At 38.6% G+C, this 27,964-nt stretch overlaps 3 protein-coding genes and 2 pseudogenes across 7 annotated transcripts; 4 read left to right on the forward strand and 1 right to left on the reverse strand.

The window, feature by feature from the left end:
- Positions 1 to 1,039: 1,039 nt before the first annotated feature.
- On the reverse strand, positions 1,040 to 3,855 carry LOC103320228 (uncharacterized; annotated as a pseudogene). The gene is made up of 4 exons (XR_513323.2): positions 3,667 to 3,855; positions 2,456 to 3,192; positions 1,607 to 2,379; positions 1,040 to 1,169 (listed from the first exon to the last, which is right to left on the reverse strand). The product of XR_513323.2 is annotated as an uncharacterized LOC103320228 (transcript).
- Positions 3,856 to 6,285: 2,430 nt separating this feature from the next.
- LOC148921391 (uncharacterized) lies at positions 6,286 to 8,762 on the forward strand. The gene is made up of 5 exons (XM_089044887.1): positions 6,286 to 6,490; positions 6,575 to 6,622; positions 6,908 to 7,543; positions 7,631 to 8,317; positions 8,442 to 8,762. Exons 3-5 carry the CDS (start codon positions 6,935 to 6,937, stop codon positions 8,511 to 8,513), a joined length of 1,368 nt encoding a protein of 455 aa, XP_088901013.1. The 5' UTR covers positions 6,286 to 6,490; positions 6,575 to 6,622; positions 6,908 to 6,934; the 3' UTR covers positions 8,514 to 8,762.
- A 1,388-nt stretch (positions 8,763 to 10,150) lies between these two features.
- LOC103320219 (uncharacterized) lies at positions 10,151 to 16,578 on the forward strand. Of its 3 annotated transcripts, none has more exons than XM_089044880.1 (4): positions 10,151 to 10,561; positions 11,121 to 11,375; positions 11,467 to 11,657; positions 11,746 to 14,223. In XM_089044880.1, exons 3-4 carry the CDS (start codon positions 11,544 to 11,546, stop codon positions 13,780 to 13,782), a joined length of 2,151 nt encoding a protein of 716 aa, XP_088901006.1. In that variant the 5' UTR covers positions 10,151 to 10,561; positions 11,121 to 11,375; positions 11,467 to 11,543; the 3' UTR covers positions 13,783 to 14,223. The 3 variants fall into 3 exon arrangements, 2 of the variants coding, with proteins under 2 accessions (XP_088901006.1, XP_088901008.1); XM_089044882.1 differs by having other exon boundaries at positions 10,151 to 10,422; XR_016123753.1 differs by lacking the exons at positions 10,151 to 10,561; positions 11,121 to 11,375; positions 11,467 to 11,657 and adding exons at positions 15,171 to 15,290; positions 15,387 to 16,046; positions 16,285 to 16,578 and having other exon boundaries at positions 11,746 to 13,971.
- LOC148921392 (uncharacterized) lies at positions 15,146 to 16,578 on the forward strand (annotated as a pseudogene). The gene is made up of 3 exons (XR_016125336.1): positions 15,146 to 15,305; positions 15,387 to 16,046; positions 16,285 to 16,578. The product of XR_016125336.1 is annotated as an uncharacterized LOC148921392 (transcript).
- Positions 16,579 to 17,292: 714 nt separating this feature from the next.
- LOC103320208 (uncharacterized) lies at positions 17,293 to 27,460 on the forward strand. Its single transcript, XM_089044876.1, is given in 10 exon segments — positions 17,293 to 17,448; positions 17,540 to 17,601; positions 18,193 to 18,447; positions 18,539 to 18,754; positions 18,833 to 20,138; positions 20,141 to 22,206; positions 22,335 to 22,519; positions 22,661 to 22,701; positions 22,704 to 22,949; positions 25,115 to 27,460. Coding segments are annotated over 7 exon segments (4,059 nt in total). The 5' UTR covers positions 17,293 to 17,448; positions 17,540 to 17,601; positions 18,193 to 18,240; the 3' UTR covers positions 22,742 to 22,949; positions 25,115 to 27,460.
- Positions 27,461 to 27,964: the final 504 nt, after the last annotated feature.

The following is a 27,964-nucleotide window of genomic DNA, read 5'->3' on the forward strand; positions in this document are numbered from 1 at the left end:
ATGTTATTGGCCACCATTTTGGCCTTAGCTTTTATATTATAGAAAGCTAAGTATTAAACGTACGATATGCTAAACTAGGAAGAAATTTGGGGTCCCAGCCCATTGTGACGAGAAAGACTTCCATGACATGCGTGGCATAGCATTATTAGACGAGAATAGCAAAACAGTGTTATTCCCGTTGCAACTAAGTCAATTGGGCCCAATTAAACCCAAATCAAACAAACTAAAATCAAACAAAAACTCCAATTTGAACCAAAAGTATACAAACCATATTATATTTTAGCACCTATTCCATTTGGAACTGGATGGCTACGACCAAGTCCGATAAGTGTTCCCATGGTGACTGTCAATAAACTAAAGAGGGCATTGATAAAATCAACCTCAGACTCTACGAAGATGACTTCGTATCTGTCCTCGTTCACCAGGGCCTTCAGGGTGATGCTTAGCAGAGCAGCCATCAGTGGTGTCTGGTGTGTGAGAAATAAATGAAGATATAAAAACTCCACTTTCCTCTCTTTACCCCTTGTGATCACAAGCTTCCCATACGAAGGCTTTATTTATAGCAGTATCTTTGGAAGATGAAAAGAATTCAGTAATAAATTTCGGTAAATTTAATTTATAGGTAATGGTGAACCATTTTGGAAGAAGAAATATAGAACGAATCCCATGAAATAAATTAGTCGTTTAGATTTGTTCGGGATGAAACTACAAGACATGGAAATTTGAAATAAAATAAAATAAAATTATAACTCGATAAAGATGGAAAGAAATTCCAAATTGATACCATTTGTTCGCTGCAGAAATGACAAGGTATTGGAAACCCCCTCAGCTAATTAATGTATAATAAAAAGATCATGACTCTTGCAGCATATATATTAACTAATTCAATTGCTTTTCCAACTTAAATTTTATTGAACTAAATATAAAGCAAATGGACATATATCAATTTGTTTTGAAAGCTTACCCAGAAATAACGCTAATAGCAACATCTATAACTCGATGTAGAAGTATTCTAACACCAAAATCCATACTGGCAACAACAACATCTATATATAAGCAAGCTCTCAACATTGTTCTTGCTTTGGCTTTTTGTTCTGCTTCGGCTCCCTAATGAAGGCATTGGTTAGCGCCGAGTCACAAACAAAAGAAGCCACCAAAAGACGCAAAGCCTGTAAGAAGAAACATATTCAAGATCATCAACAATTTAAACAGATAACCCCTATCTAGAGATCCCAGTTTAGAGGACCTTTGTTGGAGAGCCAAAGACTGGCGAAAATTTGTTCCCTGTTGCTACGACAACTTCCACGATGCCATTGAAGCCAGCTACCTAATCGAGAACTATAAAAGGATTACCATAAAAGAAAAGGTGAGGTGTGGGCATGAAATAGGTGAGAAGTGAGAATGTTGTGTGTGCAGCAATAACTCATATAAGGGGTACAAGTTCATGAATCTTTGTGCCATGGGTTTTACTCAACAACTTGAAGCATCAGCATGAGAGATATAAGCTGTATGTGCAGTCCAGTTGAAGTGGCAGAAGGACAGCAATGGAGGGTTGCAGTGAAAATTAAGCTTAAAGTAAAATCGAAAATTATAATTAATAGCTCACCTCTTCTCTGCGCACATGCACAATTTTCACTTCAATGTCAGTCAAAGGCACCTTCAGTTCATTCAGAAGAGACAGACCAAACATTAGAGATATAGATCTTATGATCAAATTGTCAGTTACTGTGAACATCGCTGGTCCTCCTAAAAATCCTTGACCTTCAGCACTTTTATCTTGATCATTGTGGGATTTGGGACCATGACTGTCACTGACTTAATACTAGTCTGAGCACTTTCTTCGCCATAATATGACCTCCTAGTTTTCTTAGCAGCTGAAATACGAGAAGTGATGAGAGTTTTATCAGTAGACAGCATACCAAGTGCATAATAATATGTGGCCTCCTCGGTTCCTAAGAGATGGTTCTCATAGCAAAAGCCAGGTACAAGCTTGGGACTGAGTAGCATTTCTTTGTGGTAGTCTGACTTCAAGTAGCAATCATCAAGATCTTGGACACTCTTGAACAACTGATTAATGCATCCTTTTAATGCGCAATCCCTCATTTGTTTTACAACAAAACCCAGTGGAATAGTTAGGAAACTGAGGAGTAAATTCACAAAATCCTCTCCTACTTCTGCATAACAAACCATCTTCTTAGATTTGCTCACTATAATCTTGATGGAGAGGTTTCCTTCAGGATCTGTTGCGTCTACAACTATTTGAGGTTCAATATTTATTCCTTGGTTGTCATTGCTCAACTTTCATATTGGTTTATTCTTCAGCAGAGTTTCTGTCAAAGGTGTCCTTGATACTAACGAGCATATAAGCAAATTCAAAACCTAAAAGCATAAGTCAAGTAAGAATCACTAATACAGTTGTAAGAAAAAAAAATCCACAAGTCAATACTTCAATTACCTCATCAGATCCTACATTGAAAGTCAACTCCTCAGTAGTATTCCCATTCCTGACTCCAAGCTCTGTAAATACAGAAAGGCCTTCCAAAGTTAATGGTGGCATCACTTGTAAATTATCACCAATTATAAGTCTGGCCAGTCCTTTCACAAAGATGCCTCCATCTAGACTCACTAAAAGATTTTTCTTCTCAGTCATGCTTCCTCCACAATCACAAGAACTAATTTTGTTATAACTTAACTTACATTCTGCTCTGTAGTTACGTGAGCACAAAAAATACTGTGTGGGCTCACCATTGTCAATCTTCAGTTTGAGGTTCCTGCACTGAGATTCTGCCACATTGCAAGGACATAGCAACATGTCTCTACATGCTTCAGTACGGAAATGCTTTACATCCATATTCTTAACACTTGAATACAAATTTTTTATACAACCTATTTCTAATGGTACTGACTGATTAGGGCCAGCCTCATAATTGTTCCCATGGGGATTGTCAAGAAACTGAAGAGAACATCAATAAAATCATTATCGGACTCTATAAAGATAATTTGGTTGCTCGCCTTATCCACCAAGGCTTTCAAGCTAATGGTGTTCGCAGATGTCTCAGCCATGGATTGTAACAGAGTATAACTTCGCCTTTGACTTCCCCTTTTTGTCCAAATCAGGGCACAGATAATTGTTGAAAGATAACTGCTTCTGATTAAGGCCCGAGTAGCACACACTGATGTAAAGTTGTTTCTCTGGTAACATGAAAAAAGGCATCAAAATACAAATCAATTACAGGAAAAGAGATGAAATTTTGCGACATTAATAGTTAAAAGAATACAAATGTGGTTTATTTTTTTAAAGGAAAATATGTTACTGTAAAAGATAAAAGCACACTCGGATACTGAGCTATATATTTAGTTATGAATTTCATGAGATTGAAAATCGAACAAATAACCTTCTTTAGCAGTCAAGAGCACATATTATCAACTTGGCAGCTTTTGGGATTCAACCCATCTTCTAAAGTCAAATAATTTGAGATAATAACAGAAATCATCAATTATTACAAATAATAAAAAAGGAAAACAGTACAGAAAAACCAATGTGAAAATAACATCATCCCATAGCACAAACCCATCAAGAAACATAAATAATAATAAAATCCAAAATATAATCCACAACTTAAAAAAACAAATGGAACTGAGTGTAATGAGAAGAAGAGGTTTTACCTCCGATGGTCCTCTTTCCAAAACTCCAAAACCAAATCCTTCAACCTCCTGAAATAAATCTGACATGCAAACACAGGATATGAACCAGAAAAATTACTCCTAAAAGCCATTGTTCTAAACACATTATAAGTCAACGAGAACCACAAACCCAAATAAGGCAAACACCCATTGGGTTGTGAACTTGTGAGAGCTTACCAAACGAAAGCTTTACTCTTTCCCAACAAGCATTTCAGCTTCTGAAAGTTATAATAAGAGAAAGGTTTCATTTTTAGGCGAAAATCAAGTGAAGGGGTGTGGGATTTCGGGTATTGTTGGAAAGATTGTAACTTTGGACTTTTTTACAAGGTGCAAACTGTTCCTTCACCAAATGCAAGGTAGTGGTAGATGACCAGAGAACAGTGTAGAAAACAACGAGCAACAGATATGAAGGGTTTGAGCAAGAAGAGGAACAGAGCTTTATACCCAAACCCAAAAGCACCCTATCAACCCTAAAACACAAGATTGCGCGGGATAATTGCAGTAAAGGAAAAAAGTTTGTACCTTTCGTATGCCACGTGCCCAATCGTTACAGTTAGTTGCCAGGTGGTATTTCTGGTAGTATCAAGTGTTATTCCAATTTTGGCATTTCTAATTTCCAGAGTTTTAGCCCCGATTAACAAAGGACCAGAAAAACTTGAATAGACAGGTGATTCGCCTTATCAATATCTCAAATCAATGATGGGTTCTATATTGGCACCTAAATGGGAAACCGAATCGGACCAAACCCTTTGTCAGGCTATTGTTTGCATCGGATACGTCTAACAGTACAAGTGTTGATTATTTTTCTATTTAAATTACTCTTGTTGTAAAGAACTCACTAGTATAGTGGTTTAGAGCAATTGCACCCAAAGAATAAGTCCTGAATTCTAGTCATTAGTGTAGTAAGGGTATGTAAGTTTAGTATGTTATAACTCCTCTTAATAGGAAAGGTCCTCAAAATTACTATTTTATTATCAATTTATGTAGAATTACTAGATGAATGTAAAGAGAAGAAAATCTAAACTCTTAGGCCATGTTTGGTATGCCTCATTGGACTAGACTGAGTTCAATAGCACTCGAAACCCTTGTTTGGTAAGTGATGGGATTAACTTAAATAAGACTGTATAGTCCAATAGTGAAAAAAAAGGCCTCACTAGCTTATCTAATACAATGAGCCTGAAAAGTGGTTCGCTAAATATAACATGTGAGTCCAACGCCTCTCTTTAAATAATATTATAATTTTATTTGTTTTCTTTTAATTATTGTTTTAGATTTTTGAATGGGTTTTTTTGTATCATTTATTTTCTTAAGATAAAAATCCTTAATTAAATTTAAATATTACAATAATTATTTTGATATTGCATTTGAAAAATCAAACCATAGTAATTTACAAATGTTTGATATTTTTTTGATATTGAAACAAATTTAATAATTCATAATGTGATGCTTTCTTTATCACAAGCAATTTTTACCTTGTCAAATTATATTTTTCAGTTTGAAGTCAAAAGTCAAATATACAAAAATTATACACACACACACATATATATATATAATTTTTTTAATTATTGTGTTACTTGGTTACCGTGGCTTCCAATGTTTGAACTAAAGGCCTAGTGATTTTGGATATGCCAAAATATAGCTTCTCCATATAATCACTTTAAGTGAACGTGATTATTATGTGCTTCTATATGGAGAAACTATATAATGTTTCGACCAATTAATCTTGAGAAGCCAAAAAACAAATATCATAATTTTATTATTCATAAAAATAAAAAAATAAAAACCAGAATTTTATTTGTTTTCTTTTTATTATTGTTTTAAATCTTCTTTCTTTTTTGCCAGATATTGTTAATAAATCTTTGGATTGGGTTTCTTTGTAGCATTTATTTTTCTTTTAGGTCAAAAACACCAATTAAATTTAAATATTATAAGAATTATTTTTTTGTCCAACACAACACCAAATATAGGTCTTTATTATTTTTACAATCCAACTTCTTAGTCCAAAGCATCAAACGTAGGTCAAGATTTAATTCAATTTAGGCCAATCCAAGCTAATTTGAGACAATCCCTAGATTTAGTCCAGTCCATGACATACCCCGGTGCCAAATGACCTCCTATTTGTTTGGAAGAGTGTATATTAAGGGGTGACAGTTGGAGAAACACTCTCATGCAACGGAGATAACACTTTTTATTATCCCGACCAATAATGCAACGACACGTAGGCTATACTTCAGTTAAGGAGGGTGAGCAAAAATGTAACAGCTAACCATGTTTGCTCAATGTGGATGGTTTGTGATTGAGAAATCAATCTTCTTATTAAAAAACCACATAATGCCGGCCAATACAACTACAACCTGAGACTAGCCACACACAACTAGATATTGAACTAGATCAAATGCTAGTTTGACATAATTTTACGGGCTAGTATAAATTCAGTAAAAAAAATTTCTATATTCACAACACGTGTTAAATTTTGCGTGGACTTATAACTTTATGTGGAACATATTTTAACTTTTGAGTCTTTAAGTCCAAGTAAACTTCTAACAAAAAAATATGTCCAAGTAACTTCCAATCTCATACAAGATGCAAACCCCCGTTTGAATGTTTTGGCTTTAGGGTTTATCGCCTGGCGTGTCTAATTGGCTATAAAGCTCTGCTTTGCTCCTTGCTTGCCATAAACGGCATCATCACAACCGCTGCCTCCTCAAGGTCCTGTCCCCTTCAGTTGACCTTGTTCTCAAAACGAAGCTTTTTTATATATTCTAGCTTTCAGAATCCTTCTTGGAAAAGAGCAAACTTTCGTTTGGTATGTTCCCGAAACCCGAATGGGTTTTTGTTGTGTAACTTTTCTGGGTAATTAATCCAGCTTTTGCTTGTGATATTTGAGCAGGTACGGTTGAAGGCTTTTGTTTTGGTGTCTTGGACAAGACCATTGAAGGTAAGAAACACTTATTTTCTGTTCTGTTCAAATAGTTTTTATTATTATTAAGAATTAGTGTTACATGAGTTCGAAATTAATGCCTGCAAGTAACTGAAAGCAAAATGCAGGTGTAATTGTAGTGGCAGTCACTGCTTGATTAATCTAAGTACATGTTTTGTACTGTTGAGAAGTTATGTTTGTAAGTTTGGAAATTTTTTTAAAAAGCTTTTTATGATTTATATTTTCTAATGGGCTTACATTGGTTTTGTGAAAATTGTTCTCCTTGTTAATTTGTGATAATAGTGGAAGCAGCCCTAGTTCTAGCAATCCATGGCGGATGAATCTTTGAACAATATCAGCTTGAAGGCCTTGGTGAATAAAGGGAGCAACAGAGTTATCTTCATAGAGTCTGGTCATGAATTCATAGATGTTCTCGTCAGTTTCTTGACACTGCCCATGGGAACAATTATCAAGCTTGCTCGCAACCATTCTGCACCACTGGGAATAGGTTGCATGAAGAATTTGTATGCAAGTGTTAAGGATATTGATGTGCAGCATTTTCGGACTAATTGTTGGGACATGTTGCTATGCCCACGAAATGGAGCTGGACCGATTGTAGAGAACCTCGAAATGAACATTGATGATTGTGATAACACACGGTTCTTTAGGTGCTCTAATGTTCCTTGTTGGACTCCAACTAGGCTTAGTTATTACAATACCGTTCCTTGTCGTTGTGGAAATCTAATGAACACCGCAGTCGATGTTTATGCTAAAGCTGGTCATGAGGTGTTTGTAAAAGGACCAGTGAGACTAATAATTAGTGATGATTTGCAAGTCCTGCCCCCAGAAACTTCAGTAAGCTCTTCTTTGTTAAAGAAGGCTGGAGCCATGGATTCAAATACTATTGAAGAGTTGAGTTTGGATATTGGAGCTGATGAGGTAAGAATTATTCCAATATCTTCTTTTTCTTCTTCAAATTTGCAATTTTGTTTTCTGATCTTTACAAATTTCGTCTCTCCTTTCCAGGTTTTGAATTTACTTATGTGCTCATTCGTATCAAAGACGCCCCTGACCGATATTTTTCTGAAGCGTAGACCACAATCAATGTTTAACAAGAACATTGGCACTCAACAAATTAGTATAAATTCTCAAATGATAGAAGAGGCGCGCGACATGTTTTGGGAAGCTAATGAAATTTTGGTGAAGCTTGTAGTTAGCAAATCTAAGAATGTGGTTTGTTACGCAGAAGCAGGGGAGGATTTTGTTAACTTACTTTTCAGCTTCCTAATGCTTCCACTTGGTTTTATATTAAAAGCATCGCATGATCTTTGCTTGAAAGGATGCATTGATCGCTTGTACAAAAGTGTCAAGAATCTTGATGGGCGGTTATGGAAGTCTGATACGCGCAAGGAACTGGTAGTTAGGCCCAAGCCTTCCCCTGGATTTTGTTACCAGAACCATCCTTTAGGAATTGAAGAGGCCTCAAATGTTCTTGGTGATCAAGCCGAGATTGTGGACCCCTTATCACAATATTATGAGGATGAAGACGAAGACTCAAGTCTAGGTTTCTTAAAAGGACCTGCCATGTTTATGGTAACTGACAGTCTTGTTGTAAGCTCGATATCTCCGATCCTTGGCCTGTCTGTTCTGAATGATATGAATGTGCCTATCACTGATGTTGAAGTGCAAACCGTGCATGTGGGCGTGGAGGAGGTGAGAGTTATGATTTATAAGTTTTGATTTCCTCAGTTGTCCAAGTTTCTGTTGAAAGAAAGTATATTTTGATAGTTAAATCTCGTATGATGTTTCAATAATTTGGTTGTGTTTGTTAATGCAGGCTTTTGGTCTTTTGGTGGCTTCTTTTGGTTGTGAATCTGCTGCTCTAACCAGTGTCTTCCTTAGAAGATAAAGCAGGAACAATGAGGATCTATTGGAGGATCTATTGGAAACTAAGTGTAACCATTGCTGGTTGAGCAGTCTAGTTTTGTAGAAGCACAGTATAAATCCTTCTTTCTCTAGGTCTAATTTCACATACTTTTTTGGGGTTTAATGCGTTCTCAATTTTAAGTTTTTTTAACACCACTGGGGGATATTCATTTGAATAACGCCATCTGGAACAATTTACCAGATTGAATCGCATTACAATAAAAGAAAAATTAGGTGTACAATCTTTTTAAAGAAAATCTTTATATAAAATAATATATAAGATTCAATGAAAAGCCTAAAGATAGTAATGCCATTACAGTTTCATATAAGCTTCCTCAGAATGGATTCAAATTAAAAACATAACTTTGGCCATTTTACAAGCTGGATTTAGCAGGGACATCATATCAGCCAGTAGAAATTTAGGTAAACCAAGCCATGTATCCTGATCCTCATTGTTCTTGCTTTGGCTACCTCAGGAAAACACCGGTTAGAGCAGAGTCGGTAACAAAAGAAGCAACCAAAAGACGAAATGCCTGCAGTGCAAAGACAATTAAAACATCACAAACATGAATACAGAAAACAATTTCACAATACATGACCAGGATATTATGTGTGTGTGTCTAAACAAAATTTGAGATTAAGAAACAATTGTTTTAACAACATACTAGAAAAACCACAAGTCACAAAATGAAATAACTCACCTCTTTGCTTGCCCCACATTCACCACTTGCACCTCAATAACATTGAGAGGAACACTCAGTTGGTTCAGAACAGACACACCAAGGATTGGAGATACTGGTCTCACAATGAGACTGTCCTCTACCATGAACATTGCCCGTCGTTTCAAGAATCCTCGAGCACTGCCATCTGCATCATTTCTTTCTAAATGAACCTGATTGGAACAATTAGGAAACTAAAAAGTAAATTCACATAATCTTCTCCAGCTTCTGCATAACAAACCACATCCGTAGATTTGCTAACTATAAGCTTGGAAGATATGTTTGCTTCATCCTTGTTCCTGGTGTCACCAACCAAACGGGAATTTACATTGATCTTTTGGTCACGAACGACGTTGGTCAAATACAATACGGATTTATTCTTCAGAAGAATATCAGTCAGAGGTATACTAATGAGCAGATAAGCAAATAAAAAACCTGACAAAGAACGTTTTAAAGCAAACCCAAGAGGAATGGTTAGGAAACTAAAGAGTAAACTAACAAAACCCTCCCCTGCATCTGCATAACAAACCATCTTCTTTCATTTGCAAACCATTAGCTTCACATAAATGCTTCTTTCCTCATTCACTCCGTCTCCTTCCATTCGTGGTTCGATACATATTTCTTCATTAAAATTTTCATTGATCAATTTTTGTTATGGTTCATCCTTTAGCACAGTTTCTGTCAGAAGGTGTCTGACTCAAGTTTGCACATAAGCAAGCTCAAAATTTGTATTGGAACAGAAAGTGCTAGAAAGGCATGGTTGTGTTTTATTTTTTCCAAAAGGGTAAATTGGGGTTTTCATGCTTTCTTGGTACCAATAGAAGCTCGACGGATCCATAGCTCGTCAGACTCAGGGACAAGAGTATTTTACCTGTAGATCGGTGGTCTCAACAAAAATTTCACCCAAAAAAAAGGAGTAACATTTCCCACGTCAATCATTTTTCGGTATCATTCACTTTCGGCGGAAAATCAGAGAACAAAACACGAAAAAAATAAAAAGAAAAGCAACAAGCACTCATGTGCATACTGTAACATACACTTGCTAAGCACCGTTGTTGCTCTGCGTCTTCTGTTTTCGTTCGCATTTAGCATCTCTCTCTCTCTCTCTCTCTCTCTCTCTCTATCTTTTGTGCGGAGAGACTCTTTGCGTTTCTGGAGCAATCCGCGCCAACTGTAACTACTACTTTTTACTCTACACACTTCACGCAAAACGATTTCGTTCATGAAAACCCTAGTGTGCTGAGAAAATGTGCGAATTGGGATAGGGTTTAGGGTCTTGAATCGAATTGACGGATAATAGGGAATTTTCCTGGTACCAAAATCATATCTTTTTTGGTTTACCTATTGTAATGTTTGGCTGCTGAGAAAGTGTGGGAATTGGGGATTTGGGAAGGAAAGTTTAATGTTTAATGTTTAATGTTTATTTTTTATTTATATATATACGAATCTTAAATTTAATAACTTCAGGCTTATGAAAGTGGCAACCGTACAAAAACACGGATTTTGATTGATCTTTTTCGGTCCGGTGTTTTGGTACGCGTAAGTTTGGGTTTTTCTTTACCATTTTGCTGATTATTACTAAATGCCTAATGCAGTGATTTGCATGTCTGACTATTCACTTGCATATCGCTGTGCGCCTTCCTGCTTTCTTGTTTTGTTTGTAAAAGTGGGTAATTGCTTCTATGCGTTGGGTCATTAGATTTGCATGAGGATTTGTTGTATGATTTTGACCTGAGTAAGGCCCTTTACCTGTTGCTTGAGGAAAAAAAAGACGAGGTGTTGCTTTGAGGCCAATATGTCATAAATGTTGACGGAAGATAGTTTGTTTCTTTATGTTCACAAAGGGCCTCACAATTTCTGTTCTCAATCAGGTTGATAAAATTTATGCACCAGGACCTGAAGCTGAGCTTGTAGAGCGGCATGGGATTTGATAATGAGTGCGTATTGAATATCCAATCTCTTGCCGGAGAGTACTTTTGTCTGGTTTGTAGTCTGTTTGTCTACCCGATGAAGCATTGCAGTGACAGTGCACTCATCTATACTAGAAGCCATGTTTGACATACGTTGTGAGCCCTACCTGACAGTTCCCATATGACAGCTACTTAGTGACAGAAGCCGATGCCAAGGTCCTTCCTTATACAACCTTGGTCGTAACAAATATCTTTGATCTTTATTATCTGCTTATGGATACAACTTTACTGTAACTAATCAATGCAGCCACTTGTCGAACGGAATAAGACCCGCCCTGAAACCATAGGAAAAGTAGCAGTTCATTGCCTCTATCACAGGAGTGGATGCACATGGCAGGGAGCTCTGGATGTGCCTTTGGCAATTCTCCTGTAGTATGCAACAGGTGTGGAATCCAAATTGTGCATCGTCAGGTGCAGGAGCATGCACAAAATTGCCCTGTGAGTATTTTAGTTTTTTTTTTCTTACAAGATGAAAAGTTACTATCTAGAATTTAGAAATGATTTTGTGGTTATCTTTTAATGACAGGGTGTGCAGCCTCAAGCGCAGCAGGCTGATGGTGCTTTGGACACTTCAGCTTCTGGCACATCAGCCACTGCTGATCAGACCCAGGCTGCCACTCAGTCAGGAGTAGCGAAGTCTCAGGCCCAGGTTTTTCAAATTACAAGTGTCACTCCACCTGGATCCGATCCAGATCAGAAAGCAAACTCTAGTTCTCAAGCTGTCGTTGAAGCTGCTGTGCAAACTGCTGAACAGTGGTACCAACATCAGCAACAATATCAACAGTACTACCTTAAGAACTACTTTACCTATCAACAGGCAGCAGTTCAACAATCACAGCAGCGGCATTTGCAATCTCATCCAACATACGGGACAGTACAGAATCAACCTCGGGCATACTTGCAATCTCAGCCCCAAACTCAACCTTCACTACGGGCCCAACTATCTCAATCTCAAGCTCAACCCCAACCCCAAATTCAGCCCCCGCATGTGCAGGTTCCTGTTGCCTCTCAAACTCAAAATCAGGCACAAGTGAACAAACAGCAGCAACTTCACCCTGCAGTGCAGACTTATCCAGCTGCTCGTAGGCAGCCACTCCCTCAACCTCAATATTTCCAAGCTCCATCCCATTCACAACCACATCCTCAGCATGCGCAAATGCCTCATAATCAGCAGGCCCAAATTCAGCAACATACCCACTCCAAGATTCACCCGCAACACCATCCCATTTCTCAACCCCAACCTCATTCACAACCTCAGCCACAGCTTCAACGGCATCCCCAGCCCCATCCCCAACTTCACCCTTCTCAGCCCATGAATACTACCGTCCAGCCTCAGACACAACATCCATCATCTCATGCAGTGACTGGTAATCACTTGTACCCTCAACCTCGCCTTCACCAACCAGTGCGGTCAGGCGCCCCACAACAACGTACTATGGACATGCAATCTCATGGTGTACCTCACTCTCAGTCACAAACTCCTGTTCAAATACAGAGTCAGTCCCCTCAACAACCCCCAGTCATGCGGCTGCCCCCATCTCATATTCCAAACCAGCAGCAGCCAGCTTTGTTGCCTTCTCCTGGTCAAATCCGAAACATTAATCCTGCACAACAGCAGCCGGTTCACTCTTATGCTCAGCAACCTGGGAATACTGTTCAACAGCGCCCTCTTATGCATGCAGTTCAACGATCTATTCCTCATCAATATCTCCACCATCAGCCCTATGTACAACAGCAACCACCTACACAGTTACATCCCCGGGGTCAATCTCATTCATTCCCTCTGCATGTTCATGCCTCTACACAGTCTCAGCGGAACATTGCATTGTCTCAGGGCATTGAACTTAGCCAGTCTAATCTTGGCGGAAGCAGAAGGCCTATGATGCCAATTCATGGAGTACAATCTCAGACCTCTGTACAAACTGCTGGAGGTCTTCACATGAGGCCAGTGCATCCTGCTGTAAATCTTCCATCTACAAATCAGAGCAATATGGTCAGAACAAACAACCTAGTGCAATCTGGAGCGAACTGGAGACCAACCACATCTGAGAGGCATGCTGAGCAAGAATCTGAGTCATCAGCTCAGCAAATTGTTGAAAATGTTACACATGATGTGGGTACAGCATCTGCTGTGGTAGGTGATGCCGAGGTTAAAACTGTGAAATCTGAGATGGATATGAAGTCCATTGATAATGAGGTTAAACCTACTGGTGAAGATAAAACTAATCATGGTGATACATCTTCCAAGGAGATTCCAGATATACATGCACTTGAAAATGGAGAGTCTGTAAGTCATTCAATGTTGAATGCAGCTGATCAAAATAAGGCACGAAAGTCGGGGGTGGCGAGAGGGAGGCATTATAGAGGGGTGAGGCAGAGGCGGTTGGGGAAGTTCACGGCTGAGATTCGGGACCCAGCTAAGAAGGTATCCAGAAACAGAGTGTGGCTTGGGTGCTATGAGACCTCTGAGGAAGCGGCTTTGGCTTATGATAGAGCCGCCCAACGCATACATGGCTCCAAGGCTTTGCTCAATTTCCCAATCTGCCACACCAGATTGCCTTGAATGAGCCTCCACCTGTCTGAGTCACTGGCAAGCTCAAAGAACCAAGAAAGAGGCTGCCACTGCTTCAACAACGCCGAAATCCAGTAAGAGGACCACTCCTCGGCGGCTGACCATGATCATCAAGCAAATGTGTTTCGGACAATGCAAAAGAATAGTATGGGTCTGCTGTCACTTGGCGAGAAACTATTGGTTAGCTAGCTGATCATTATATTAGTTGTTCACGAACTCTACAAACATCACTCTCTTGCTCTTATATTTTTCTGTACAGTTGTACCTTACTTATTGCAGCTGACCATCTCTTTCCCCGAGTAAGTGTGTATCGTCGTGTCTACTTTGTACACTTATTCACCTGCTTTTGTTGGAATTTGTTCCTACTTATATGTATATGTGGTGGAAATATCTACGTCTTTTCAAGTTCTTTATGAAATTATGGTTTTGTTATATGTTTTAAATTTTTCTCTGTACAACAAATTAAACTTGAAAAATATTTTTTTGTCTGAAACTCTTTTTATGAATGACGAAAGATGATTCAAATAACCTATATGACAAATTAAACTTCTAATGGAAAGATTTTTTTCATTATATCTTTTCACTAAGTTTTCAGCTTCCCCTCGGTAATGTTGAAATCGTAACAGTAAAAATATTTAGCTTTCCAAGTTCATAGGGTGGCGAAGTTTTGAAAGTGTCGAATTTTTTCTTGTTCAGATGAGATGGCATATGAACACTTGAATTCTTCAAGTGCGACTTTTCTTGGTATTAGGATTTTGTATTTGGGTTTGTTTTGAGGTAGTCTAGCTTGAACTATCGTCAGGTAAGTTGCCCTCCACCCATTCTTTTTTGTTTTAATATTTTTAAGTTGTGATCCAAACTGTTTTCTCTGAGTACCTTTGTTTTGTTAAAATTAATTACTTTGTAGTGTTGAGCTGTTTTGACTGATTTGTGGGCATTCTGCTTGGTATATTTTAAATTGTAGCTTGGTCTCTTGGTTCTGATAGGATGGTAGCAGAGTTATCTTCATAGAGTCAGATAATTATTTCATTGATGTTCTCCTTAGTCTATTGACAATGCCTATGGGAAAAATTGTTAGGCTTTCCGGTAGTTATTCACTTCCAATGGGAGTCGGTTGCATGAACAATTTATATTGAAGTGTCCATGATATTGATGAACAGATTTTGCTAACTGAAGAGTGTTGTGCCATGCTGCTGTGCCCCCACAATGCAGCTGAATCCTTTTTAAGTAGGCTTAAATTGAATTTGATGATTGTGAGACCACACTTTAATTCTTCAATAATCCATGTTGCCTCCTCTGTACGAAAAGTTTTAGTAATTATGCAAGTGTTAGTTGTTGCCATTGTGGTGATCTGATGGATCAGGGGATCAATGTTTCAGCAAATCGTGGTCGGGTTGGTGGGGTGATTGTAGACCGGCAAGACAGACTTATACTTACTCTCCTTTCTTTCCAAGCTTGGAGTCGTGGATCCAAAAGCTACTGAGGAGAGGACCTTCAATGTAGGCGTTGATGAGGTTATTCTAGTGATGACATATTAGTATATGCTAACCTTTCTTGGACTGCAACACTGGTTTCTGATCTCTATCTTTTACTAGGTTGTGAACTTGCTTATGTGCTCATTAGTCCCCAAGACACCCTTTACTGATATGCTGCTCAAGCCTAAACCAGAAGCACAATTGATCAACGAATTTTGTGATCAGCGAATATCTATAATTTCTCAAGTGGCAGAATACACCATGCGTGGTGATCCAAACATTTCTTTTACACTTATAGTTAGCTAGTCAACCAAGAAGGTTTGCTATGCTGAAGCAGGGGAGGATTTTGTAATTTTTTTTCTTCAGTTTCCTTATTGTTCCACTTGGGTTTATACTGAAGCAGACAGGCGATGGTTCTTCTTGGACAGGATGCATTGATAACTTGTACAAGAGTGTAGAAGATATTGATGGCCAATACTTGATGTCAACTTCCCACAAAACAATTCTACTTAGTCCCAAGCTAGCCCTTGGTTTTAGCTATGCTAACCATCCTTAGGAATTGAGGGAGCCACTTCCCACTCTAATATATCAGAGAAACCAGTTTTTGTAGACCCCCAAATCATGATTGTGTTGGAGGATTCTTAAGAGCTCCGGCAATGTACATGGTAACTGATAGCCTGATCGTAAGACTGTTATTGCCAATCTTTGGCCTCTCCGTTGTGACCAATTGAGTGTACCTGTCACTGACATTGAAGTGTAATGAATCTTGGCAAGGTGGAGGTGAGTTATATATTTGATTTGCAATTTCTGATTTACTGTTTGAACTCTGGATTTATTTTAGATTTGTAATGTCTTTGAAATTGTTTGTATTTGACTCTCCATAGACCTGAACTTCTACTTGGGGTGTCCAACTATGATGGGTTGAAGTTGAACAGTAGAAGGTGGCATTGTTTTGTATATATTGTGACCTTGTTTTCCCCTCTTTTAGTTGTTGATGTTTTTCTGTTTTGTACCGCAGGCTGTGAGTCTTTCGGTGGCTGCGTTTCTTTTTTACTCTCCTCTAACTGGTTTCTATAGGATGACAGATCAAGAACAATAGAGGCTGTTTTTAAAAGCTATCGTCGGAAGGCCATTGCTTTTGAAATGATCTAGTTGTTTTATTTGTACCAAAAACTTTCTACTGCTCAACTCTAAAGGCAAACAGCTTTTTTGTGAAAAACAGAGGAGGATGTATTTGTTGAAAACATGAGCACCAGTAGACAAATTGTTGTTTGGGGCGATCAAACAAGAAGTAGCTATCAATTGTTCTTTCTTTGGCTGCTAAAGGAAGACACTGGTGAGATCAGAGTCAGAAAGAAAAGAGGTCACGAAAAGATCTAGAGCCTGCAGCGAGTAACAAAACAGAAGATTAATAATTGAACGAATTTTTATTTTGGCTTAATCACCTGTACAAACAAGTGCATTTAGAAAACACTAACATCCTCGTTGCCAACATGCACAGCCTGCTCCTCAAGGCCAGAGAAAGACATCTTCAATTCATTCATAACAACAGAGAGAGCGAACAAAGGAGAATAGGCCTTATAATCAAACTGTCAGTAAAAGTATGAGCTTATATGGTTCTGTCCTGTAACTTGCATAAAAATATGAGGCCACAGGGCCATCCCTAAATCCTAATAGACGGTTCTCGTAACAAAAACCGTGATAAAGCTTGCTCATCAAGATCCTGATCGCTCTCATGCAAATGGTCAATGCATCCTTTCAAAGAGCTATTGTGCAAATGTTTTAAGGCAAACCCAAGGCCAAGAGGAATGGTTAGGAAACTAAAAGAGTAACGAAACAAAATCCTCCCCTGCTTATGCATAACAAAACCATTAGCTTCATTCGCATAAAATTATGCCGGTACCAATTAGAAGCACATTTTTACATTTTTACAGTTTTACTCTAGGATGGTAAATTCCTCAAAAAAAAAAAAAAGCATCATCACCAACGGCGTCGTATCATTCACCTTCGGTAGAAAATCAGAGAACAAAAGAAGAATAAAAAAACATATAACATAAACACAACATACACTTGTTGGCACCGTTGTTGCTTTGCGTCTTGTGTTTTCAGTTCGCGTTTAGCATCTCTCTCTCGCTCTTGTGCCGAGAGACTCTTTGCGTTTCTCGAGCAATCGGCGCCAACCGTAACTACTACTTTCTACTCTACACTCTTCACGCACAACCATTTCGTTCATGAAAACCTTAAGATTTATTTTATCTTTTCTGTTTTGACAGGTTTAACTGGGCTAGGGTTTAGGGTCTTGAATCGAATTGACGGACATTAGAGAAATTTCAAGGTACCAAAATTATGCTGTTTTGGTATACCTAGTGTAATCTTTGGCTGCTGAGAAAGTGTGGGAATTGGGGAATTGGGAAGGAAAGTTCTATGTTTATAAAAAAAATTTAAATGTACGATACTTAAATTCAATGACTTCAGGTTTATGAAAGTCGAAACCGCACTCATCTAAATCTGAAAACGCACAAAAACACGGATTTTGATTGATCTTTTTCGGTCTGGATTTTTTGGTACGCATAGGACAGTTTGGGTTCTTCTTTTCGATGCCATTTTGCTGATTATTACTAAATGCTTAATGGAGTGATTGGGTACGCACTGAATTTGGATGTCTGAATATTCACTTGCATATCATTGTGTGCCTCCCTGCTTTCTTGTTTGGTTTGTGAAAATGGGTAATTGCGTTTTTGCGTTGGCTCATTTTCTTCTTCTGAGGATTGTTTGTATGATTTTGAACTGAACGAGGCCCTTTACCTGTTACTTCGATGAAAAGTAAGATGTTTTGCAATGAAGCCAATGTGTCATAAATGTTTATGGAAGAAAGTTTATTTCTTTATGCTAAAAAAAGGGGCTCACAATTTTTTCACTCATTCAGTTGATAAAATTCATGCACTAGGACTTGAAGCTGAGCTTGCAAGACGGCATGGGATTTGATAATGAGTGCATATTGAATATCCAATCTCTTGCCGGAGAGTACTTTTGTCCAGTTTGTCGTTTGCTTGTCTACCCAAATGAAGCATTGCAGTCACAGTGCACTCATTTATACTGCAAGCCCTGTTTGACATACGTAGTGAGCTCTACCCGAGCTTGCCCATATGATGGCTACTTAGTGACAGAAGCAGATGCCAAGGTCCTTCCCTATACAACCTTGGTCGTAACCAATATATCTGATCTTTACTGTCTGCTTATTGATACAACTTTACTGTAACTAATCAATGCAGCCACTTATTGAATCAAATAAGTCCCTTGCTGAAACCATAGGAAAAATAGCAGTTCATTGCCTCTATCACAGGAGTGGATGCACATGGCAGGGACCTTTATCTGAGTGTACATCTCATTGTTCTGGATGTGCCTTTGGCAATTCTCCTGTAGTATGTAACAGGTGTGGAATCCAAATTGTGCATCGTCAAGTGCAGGAGCATGCACAAAATTGCCCGGTGAGTATTTTAGTTTTCTTTTTACAAGATGAGAAGTTACTATCTGGAATTGATTTTATTGTTATCTGTCAATGACAGGGTGTGCAGCCTCAAGCGCAGCAGGCTGAGGGTGCTTTGGATACTTCAGCTTCTGGCACATCAGCTACTGCTGATCAGACCCAGGCTGCCACTCAGTCAGGAATAGCAACATCTCAGGCCCAGGTTTCTCAAACTACAAGTGTCACAGCACCTGGACCTGATCCTAATCAGAAAGCAAACTCAAGTTCTCAAGCTGTTGTTCAAGCTGCTGTGCAAACTGCTGAACAGTGGTACCAACATCAGCAACAATATCAACAGTACTACCAGCAGTACCCTGGGTATGATCCATATCAACAACAATATCAGAACTACTATCCCTATCAACAGCCAGCAGTTCCACAATCACAGCAGCAGCATTTGCAGTCTCATCCACCATATGGGACAGTCCAGCATCAATCTCAGACATACTTGCAATCGCAGCCCCAAACTCAACCTCCACTACAGCCTCAATTATCCCAATCTCAAGCTCAAGCTCAAGCTCAAGCTCAAGCGCAACCCCCACCCCAACCCCAAATTCAGCCCCCACATGTGCAGGCTCCTGTTGCTGCTCAAACTCAAAATCAGGCACAAGTTAACCAACAGCAGCAACTTCACCCTGCAGTGCAGACTTACCCGGCAGCTCATGGGCAGCCACATCCTCAACCCCTACCATATTTCCAAGCTCCAACCCATTCACAGCCACATCCTCAACATGTGCAAATGCCTCATAATCAGCAAGCCCAAATTCAGCAACATACCCAGTCCCAGCTTCTCCTGCAACAGCATCCCATTTCTCAACCCCAACCTCATTCACAACCTCAGCAACAGGCACAGCTTCAACAACATCCCCAGCCCAATCCCCAACTTCACCCTTCTCAGCCGATGAATGCTACCATCCAGCCTCAGACACAACATCCATCATCTCATGCAGTGACTGGCAATCACTTGTACCCTCAACCTCACCTTCACCAACCAGTGCAGTCAGGAGCCCCACAACAACGTTCTATGCACGTGCAATCTCATGGAATACCTCACTCCCAGTCACAAACTCCCGTTCAAATACAGAGTCAGTTCCCTCAACAACCCCCACTTATGCGGCCACCCCCATCTCATACAACAATTCCAAACCAGCAGCAGCCAGCTTTGTTGCCTTCTCCTGGTCAAATCCAAAACATGAATCCTGCACAACAGCAGCCTGTTCACTCTTATGGTCACCCACCTGGGAATACTGTCCATCAGCGCCCTCATATGCAGGCAGTTCAACAACCGACTCCTCAGCAATATTTCCACCACCAGCCTTTTGTACAACAGCAACCACCTACACAGCTACGCCCCAGGGTCAATCTCATTTGTTCCCTCAACATATTCATGCTTCTACACAGTCTCAGCAGAACGTTGCATTGTCTCAGGGCATTCAACATACCCAGTCTAATCTTGGCGGAAGGCCTATGATGCCAATTCATGGAGTACAATCTCAGACCTATGCACAAACTGCTGGAGGTGTTTACATGAGGCCAATGCATCCTGCTGCAAACCTTCCATCTACAAATCAGAACAGTATGGTCAGCACAAACAACCTAGTGCAGTCTGGAGCAAACTCGGGACCAACTACGTCTGAGAGGCAAGCTGAGCAAGAATCTGGGTTATCGGCTCAGCAAAATGCTAAAAAGGTTGTACATGATGTGGGTACAGCATCTGGTGTGGTAGCTGATGCGGAGGTTAAAACTGCGAAATCTGAGATGGATATTAAGTCCATTGATAATGAGAATAAACCTACTGGTGAAGATAAAACTAATCAGGGAGATACATCTTCCAAGGAGATTCCAGATATACATGCACTTGAAAATGGAGAGTCTGTAAGTAAATCAATGTTGAAGGAAGAGGGTGTGGATGGTACTCTAGACCATTCAAGTAACGGTAAATTGGGTGAAGTTGTAGCTGAGGGTGCAAAAGATGTTTCCAGCAGTGACGTGAAACAGAGAGAGCTTAAAGAAATCCCATCTGAAGAAGCTCAACTTCGTGAAGAACAGGGTCGGATGTTGCAGAAGGATGCTAGTGGCAATCCGCAGCCTTTTATTGGCACTGATGAGGGATATCAAGCTGTATCTACTTCAGCTCCAATATCTGATCAAGGAAAGCATCTGCCTCATCATGGACCTACTACAATCCCGCAAAGACCTGGCGCACCTCTTTTGTTACAAGTGCCTCCAGGACCTCCTCATCATACACAGGGGCCTGGGCATCATCTAAGGCCTCCAGGGCCTGCACATGTTCCTGGACAGCCTTTTCATTCATCTGAGCATTTCCAGCCACATGGTGGCAACCTGGGCTTTGGAGCATCATCTGGCAGGGCAAGTCAGCATGGTCCTCAAGGAAGCATCGAACTGCAATCTGTTACTCCGCATGGGCCTTATAACGAAGGTCATTTACCATTTCCACCCGCTAGTGCTTTTGATTCTCAAGGTGGCATGATGTCAAGAGCAGCACCAATTGGACAGCCATCTGGTATCCACCCAAATATGTTGAGGATGAATGGAACTCCAGGCCTTGATTCCTCATCAACTCATGGGCCGAGGGATGAAAGGTTTAAGGCTTTTCCAGGCGAGCGGTTGAATCCCTTTCCAGTGGATCCGACACATCATGTTATTGACCGAGTAGAGTTTGAAGATGATCTGAAGCAATTCCCTAGGCCTTCATATCTGGATTCTGAGCCTGTTGCAAAATTTGGGAATTACTCGTCAAGGCCATTTGATAGGGCACCTCATGGCTTCAAGTATGATAGTGGTCCGCATACAGATCCTGCAGCTGGCACTGCTCCATCAAGGTTCCTGTCTCCCTATCGTCTTGGTGGTTCAGTGCATGGGAATGACGCAGGAGATTTTGGGAGAATGGAGCCTACTCATGGTCATCCAGATTTTGTTGGACGGCGTCTTGTGGATGGTTTGGCTCCTCGAAGCCCACTTAGAGATTACACTGGCCTCCCACCTCATGGGTTTAGAGGCTTTGGCCCTGATGATTTTGATGGCAGGGAGTTTCATCGATTTGGTGATCCACTTGGAAATCAATTCCATGAGGGTAGGTTTTCTAGTTTGCCCGGTCATTTTCGTAGGGGAGAGTTTGAGGGTCCTGGTAATCTGCGAATGGTTGATCTTAGAAGGAATGATTTTATTGGTCAAGATGGTCACCCTGGTCATCTTCGGAGGGGAGATCATTTAGGTCACAACTTGCGAGAACCTCTGGGTTTTGGTTCTCGTCATTCACGCATGGGAGACATGGCTGGGCCCGGGAACTTTGAGTCATTTCGAGGCAACAGGCCCAGTCATCCTCGCCTTGGTGAGCCTGGATTTCGAAGCAGCTTTTCACTTCAGAGATTTCCAAATGATGGAACTTATACAGTTAAGTATTTGCTTCAGTCATTAGCATTATGTGTGTGAAGTGATGCTAGTAAGTAGAGCTCCTATTGGGATACTTTAATTTTATTTGTTTTTTAAGTTCAACTTTTTGATGGTATGGATATCTTCAGGGAGATCTGGAGTCTTTTGATCACTCAAGGAAAAGGAAGCCAGCTAGTATGGGGTGGTGTCGGATCTGTAAAGTTGATTGTGAAACAGTTGAAGGCTTGGACTTGCATTCACAAACAAGGGAGCACCAGAAGATGGCTATGGATATGGTACGAAGCATTAAGCAGAACGCCAAAAAGCAGAAACTGTAAGTTCTCCGTGCATATCATAGTTACTGCTTGACTTCATATTTGATTATTTTCTTTTATCTATTTTTCTTTTCCATTTATGGTTTAGAAGTCTGGTTGTGTGCATGTTTTTTTAAATTTTGTTTTGCTTCTTTTTGTAGAACCTCTAGTGATCAGTCCTTATTAGAGGATGCAAACAAGTCAAAAATTCCAGTATTGATGGCCGGGGAGAAAAGCATTGATTGATGATGGTGTGCTGCAATGTGGATCTCTTTGGTTGCATTTCACTTGGCGTCCAATTGTTTCTTTGGTATTATTGCGTTAGCAATATAGGTGATGCACCCTTCCATGCCTCTTTTTTCTACATTCGGGGTGGTTCATGCTAGTTTTGTCATTTCAGGTTGCTGCCATGTTAATGGAGATGGTATTTGGAACTGGAGTTCAATGGCAGTTAAGTTTGTTGGTTTTTGACTCTCAAGTTTTCTATTCTCACTAGGATTGTTTTCTGTTGACATTATCATCATCTTAAATTCAAAAGTGGTATACTGCTATCACTTCTTTTGCATTTGGAGCTGAGATGGCATTTGGTTTATAGCATTCTTGAATGTATCTTTACCCTTCCAATTCTTATATTTCAAGTTCGTTCATGTTTTGTTCGTTGTACTCGGTATGATGAAAAAGTTGGAATTTTACAAGATTATTAGCCAGGAAAACTTGATGTGATGAATTTTCAGAATGAGTGGATCCTGGAATATTAAAGTATGGTACAACAGGAGATGATAGAATCCGGAATGAATCAACAAAATCCTGTATTGTGTTACAGATCTGTTAGAATTATTGTGATAATAAAGAATCCGATGGTGGTCTAGTGATGGCTTTGTCATTTTTATCGTGTTCTGTAGTTCAGATGTGTATTTTTTGTTAGAAAGGATCTCATTGCTACACAGCTCTCAAAACATGGACATTACCTTGAACATTAAAGCTCTCTAATATAAGTATTTTCCTTTATTGTATATAACTTTGTAATTTTACATTATTGTCATTAGAGTTGGCAACAATACCTGATTTCAAGTTTTGGAAGTATCTATGATGCTGTCTGAATTGTTTCTTCTTTTTTATTATGAGCAGAGGCACTTCTGTTTGTAGTATGATATTAATTAATCAACCTCGTCCTTGGTACTTAATTGGTAGAAATTGAACTGACCATGTTAAGCAGAGTAGTTATTAATTTTTTTACTAACATTTCACCCCAATTGTTCTCAATTGTAGCTTAGTTGGAGGTGCTAAAATGATGTTTGCAAAGATATAAGGAGTTTCTCTAAATTGATCAAACTTACTGACAAATAATTCTTAATCTCTAGTACTGTAGTAGATTTAAAAACTCAATATTTGGGGTGTATAGGCCTATAGAAAGCAATGACTATAGTGTACTTTACTATGTAGGTTATACAAGGAAAATTCAAGTGACTCCTAAGAAAAAAGTGAGAGAGCCTAAGGAATTAGGTATTTTGAGACTATGATCGTATATCTTAGAGGCTTTATTTTTTATTTTTCTTTTTTTAGTAGTTAGCACAGATAGCTTCATGCTGTTGTTTGTTGGACTACAGACCTACTATCTATTATATATTATCTTTATTTTGTGGCTTGTGAATCAGCATTTATTTGAAGGATATTGTTTTGCTGATAAACTAGGCTATGAGACAAATATTTGCTTTGCTGGCCATATTGGTTGGAAATTGGTCAACCTAAGCAATTGAACAATCTGTCGAACACAATTAAGCTGTATATTCTGCAGTTGCTTGTTACTTTTACTGGTCTAGTACTATCGGATATGGCTGATGCTGTCAGCATAGGATACATTGATGTTGGACAAGAGGAATGCTATTTGGTGTAGGGCAGAAGCAGAAGCTGCTGTCTGTTTGGTGTAGCAGTACAAAACCACGCTAGAGAAGGGATATTAAGCACTAAATAATGGTCAAAACAAGAGATAGAAAGCTACGAGATTTTTAAATCAATAAGAAACAGAGAAAGAAAGAAATAGGATCATAGTTGGAATGTTGATAAATTAGTTATAGGGCAAAGATACCAAAGTGAGACTACATTCTGATTTTGTGGGACAAAAGACTGCATAAAAGGCCTCTAAATAGGGTATATATACTAGGTTACAACCCTAGCATCCTAGCCCTTGATTACTTCAATAACTAGTCAATCTTAGCCTCCAAAAATACTTACTCACATGACTATTGCCTGACTATTAAAAAGAGACTAGGAGAAATACTATAAGCTACAAACAACATAACACATAAAAATCAAACAAGACAAATAAAAGATAAGCATAAAACTGAAACCACCTAAACCAAATGCTCCCGCAGATGCTCCTGAATCATTATAACAAGTTTCTGTTTGTTTACCTAGTAGCTGGAGGTTGATCTTGTCTCATTATTTTTACATATGGAAAGGCTTTTATGAGAAATTTCACGAGTTCAATTTCTTTTATCTTTATTGCTATTTCTCTTTTTACTGAATTGACTATTGATTCTTTATTATTTTTAGCTTCTAAGGTCGATTTTGTAGTTGATTTTTATTTTTGGTGGAATTTCTCTTTTCTATAATAGATCTTTTCAATTCGACCTGTCTTTTTTCGGCGAAGCAGACTACGTAAGGGCTGAAAGTTTAGCAGAGAGGTTTACTCTGTCGTCTGTTTTTGATGTGGTAAGATTGTGTTCAATGTACAGATTTTATTTTGAGGCAAAATTTGCTTGTTAGTGTTGATTTCATTGTCATGCTGATATCTTGGGGGTTCTATCTGTTTCTACATATTTACTATTGTGTATACAAACGGTAGATCCTTTGAAGGGCTAGGATAACCTTAGGAAACTTAGGAGGGTTGTAAATTTGATTGCCTTTCATCTTTAGATACTAGCTCTAAGAAGCCATGGGCTTAAATTATTGTATGTGTACTGGAATTGTTAGTGGTTGGGCTCAAGACTTATCTAGCATATTGCATAATGACAAGCTGATGGCTGTTTTTAATTTTTCCGTTGCATTTCGTGGATTAATTTCATTCTTTTGTTTTTAACACTTGGGTGATGCATCTTGGAACTGTTTTAAATTTCTTACATATCAGAAAAACTTGCAGTCTTATGTTTTTTTTTTTTTTTTCCCATAATTGTAAATAAAATATAAAAAAAATATATATATATATATATATATATCTTGGACTTTGAAGGGGATTACTTTGACGGCTCTTTTAAATTATTAATCCATGAAAACCTTAAGAGTCTGTTTCTCATAAAAAGAAGAAAGAAAAAGTCTTTGAGCGTTTCTTTTGTCTAACACCATCAAAAGATCTCCTGATATGACTAAAGAGTTTCTCTTGTTCATGAAGATTTTTTCTTTCGTTCGTTCTTTCTTTTTCTTTGGGGAACTTCATAGGAATCACCACAACTACTGCATATCAAAAGATATCCAATTGCAGTCTCAAACCTTTCTTTGATGCTTGTAATGTATTCATTTTGCAGACCTGTTAGAGTATTTTTGTTTGTCTAAGTAGCCTTCGTTACTTTTCTTCTCTTGCATTTTAGATAAGCAAATTCTGTTTCGTATGGTTGGTTTTAGACTCAAACTAAGACTGTTTTTACCTCTTCTAAGAGTGAACAGATTTCTTTAACCTTCCTGGTTATATGGGAATTTGATTTGGATATTACACATGAAATTAGGGAAATAAGGTACCTTTTTTCACATATTGGAATGATACTGTCAACGCTAACAAGCTTTAAATTCATAATGGAGTAAGCTTATTTATATTTTTCTGCATTTGTGCGATAATGTTGACAAGATCATGAACATGTTTCATAATGAACTCAAAAATTTATGATTTACTAGCAATATCTTTTATTTATTTCAGAAAGCATATATTCACAATGCATGTTTCATCTCACTTGCAGTCACCCCGTTCTCTCTTGTCCTTCCTCTTGTTTTCCTTCAAACTTAAAGAAGAAAGTGGTCTTTTCCTTCTCGTTCCCACTTTCGATTGAGTACACTGGAATCTTAGTTTTATTCAACAAGATTACCGTAACTTTTATGGGTGACTTGGGTACGTTCTGATATAGGAAAACTTTAGGGATGATCATGCTTTCAAGCCAAGAAAATTCGTTATAATAGTCCAGGGCTTTTGTGATCAGGGGCGTATGCCAAAGCGTTGCCAATTTGCATGCAATCCAATGAATAATGCAGAACTGAGCAACTTAAATGATAACTACACTGAATAAAATACACTATTTATTTAACCGGGAAAAAAAAACACGATTTGGAACCTGCACCTGCTCTAGATGCTTAAGTTTTACATGAACTCAAGTAGCTTTTGGATTTTATTGCTTTTGTCACACTCATGTTTTAAGTAATGCTGGACTAGGAAATATAAGTGTAGCTTATGACTGACAAGAATAACACATAAGGTCCCGATCCGAGAAAAAGAAAAACCGGAAAAATTGTAATATGGTGAAAGCTAGGTGAGATAAGATAGTATGATGATTGCTTAGGCAGAGAGCTTGATTGATTACTTATATAACGTACAATGTAGGATGCTTACTGTTTTTTGCTAGTGCTAGCTTATTCTTGAAGGGTGTCTGTGGGTCTCCCCAAGCTGTGTAGAGAGAGATGAGGAGGTTCGTTCAGTCAAGCTATGGATGTTGTTCCCTACCTTCCCAAACTTTAATGCTTTTTCAAGGGCTTCGTTTCATCTGCAATTTTATCACAATCATGGGTTGATATGTTTGTATAGGAATATGATGTAAAGCTTTAGTTTTTGATTTTCTAAGACATTGCTTGGTCATGGGATCTCCATATGAGAGAGAGAGAGAGAGAGAGCCTTGAGTGAAAATAGGTTTTGTGTTCCAGCACATGTATTATTAATTCCCTCTCTAAAAGTAAGAATAAAATTAACTTTATTGTAATATATATATATATATATATTTGTTGCCTTGTCAATTTTTGCTCTAGTGTAACTACGTGACTTTTTTTAGCTCTGCAAAAAAGCTACCAAGAAAATAGGTCTACTTTTTCACAGCAAAGCGCTCCGAGTTTCTTGTGTTTGAATTTGGATCCTTTTCTTGCACAATGTCATTATGGTTAAATTTTGAAATTTTCTAAAAATGCCCTTAATTAATTAATCTTTTAAAGAAAATACCATTTCTTATCTGAGGGTAAAAGAGTAAAGCCTCTGGTCGAGGTGTGTCATATTATCATGTGGATCCACTTGACTATATTTTTCTTTATTATTATTATTATTATTATTATTAATGAAATCACATGACTTGAAATATAAATTAAATGTAAGTAATCCGAGAGAGAAGAGAGGAAAAAAAAAAAAAAGCAAGTTGTGCTCCAACGGGGTAATTGAGGTAATTAAAATCCTTTCATTTTATGAGGTAATTCAGAGGTCCAAGTGCAAGGCAGAAATTTCT

This window comes from Prunus mume, linkage group LG1 (assembly GCF_029339155.1).
Source record: "Prunus mume cultivar Tortuosa linkage group LG1, ASM2933915v1, whole genome shotgun sequence".
NCBI lineage: Eukaryota > Viridiplantae > Streptophyta > Magnoliopsida > Rosales > Rosaceae > Prunus > Prunus mume.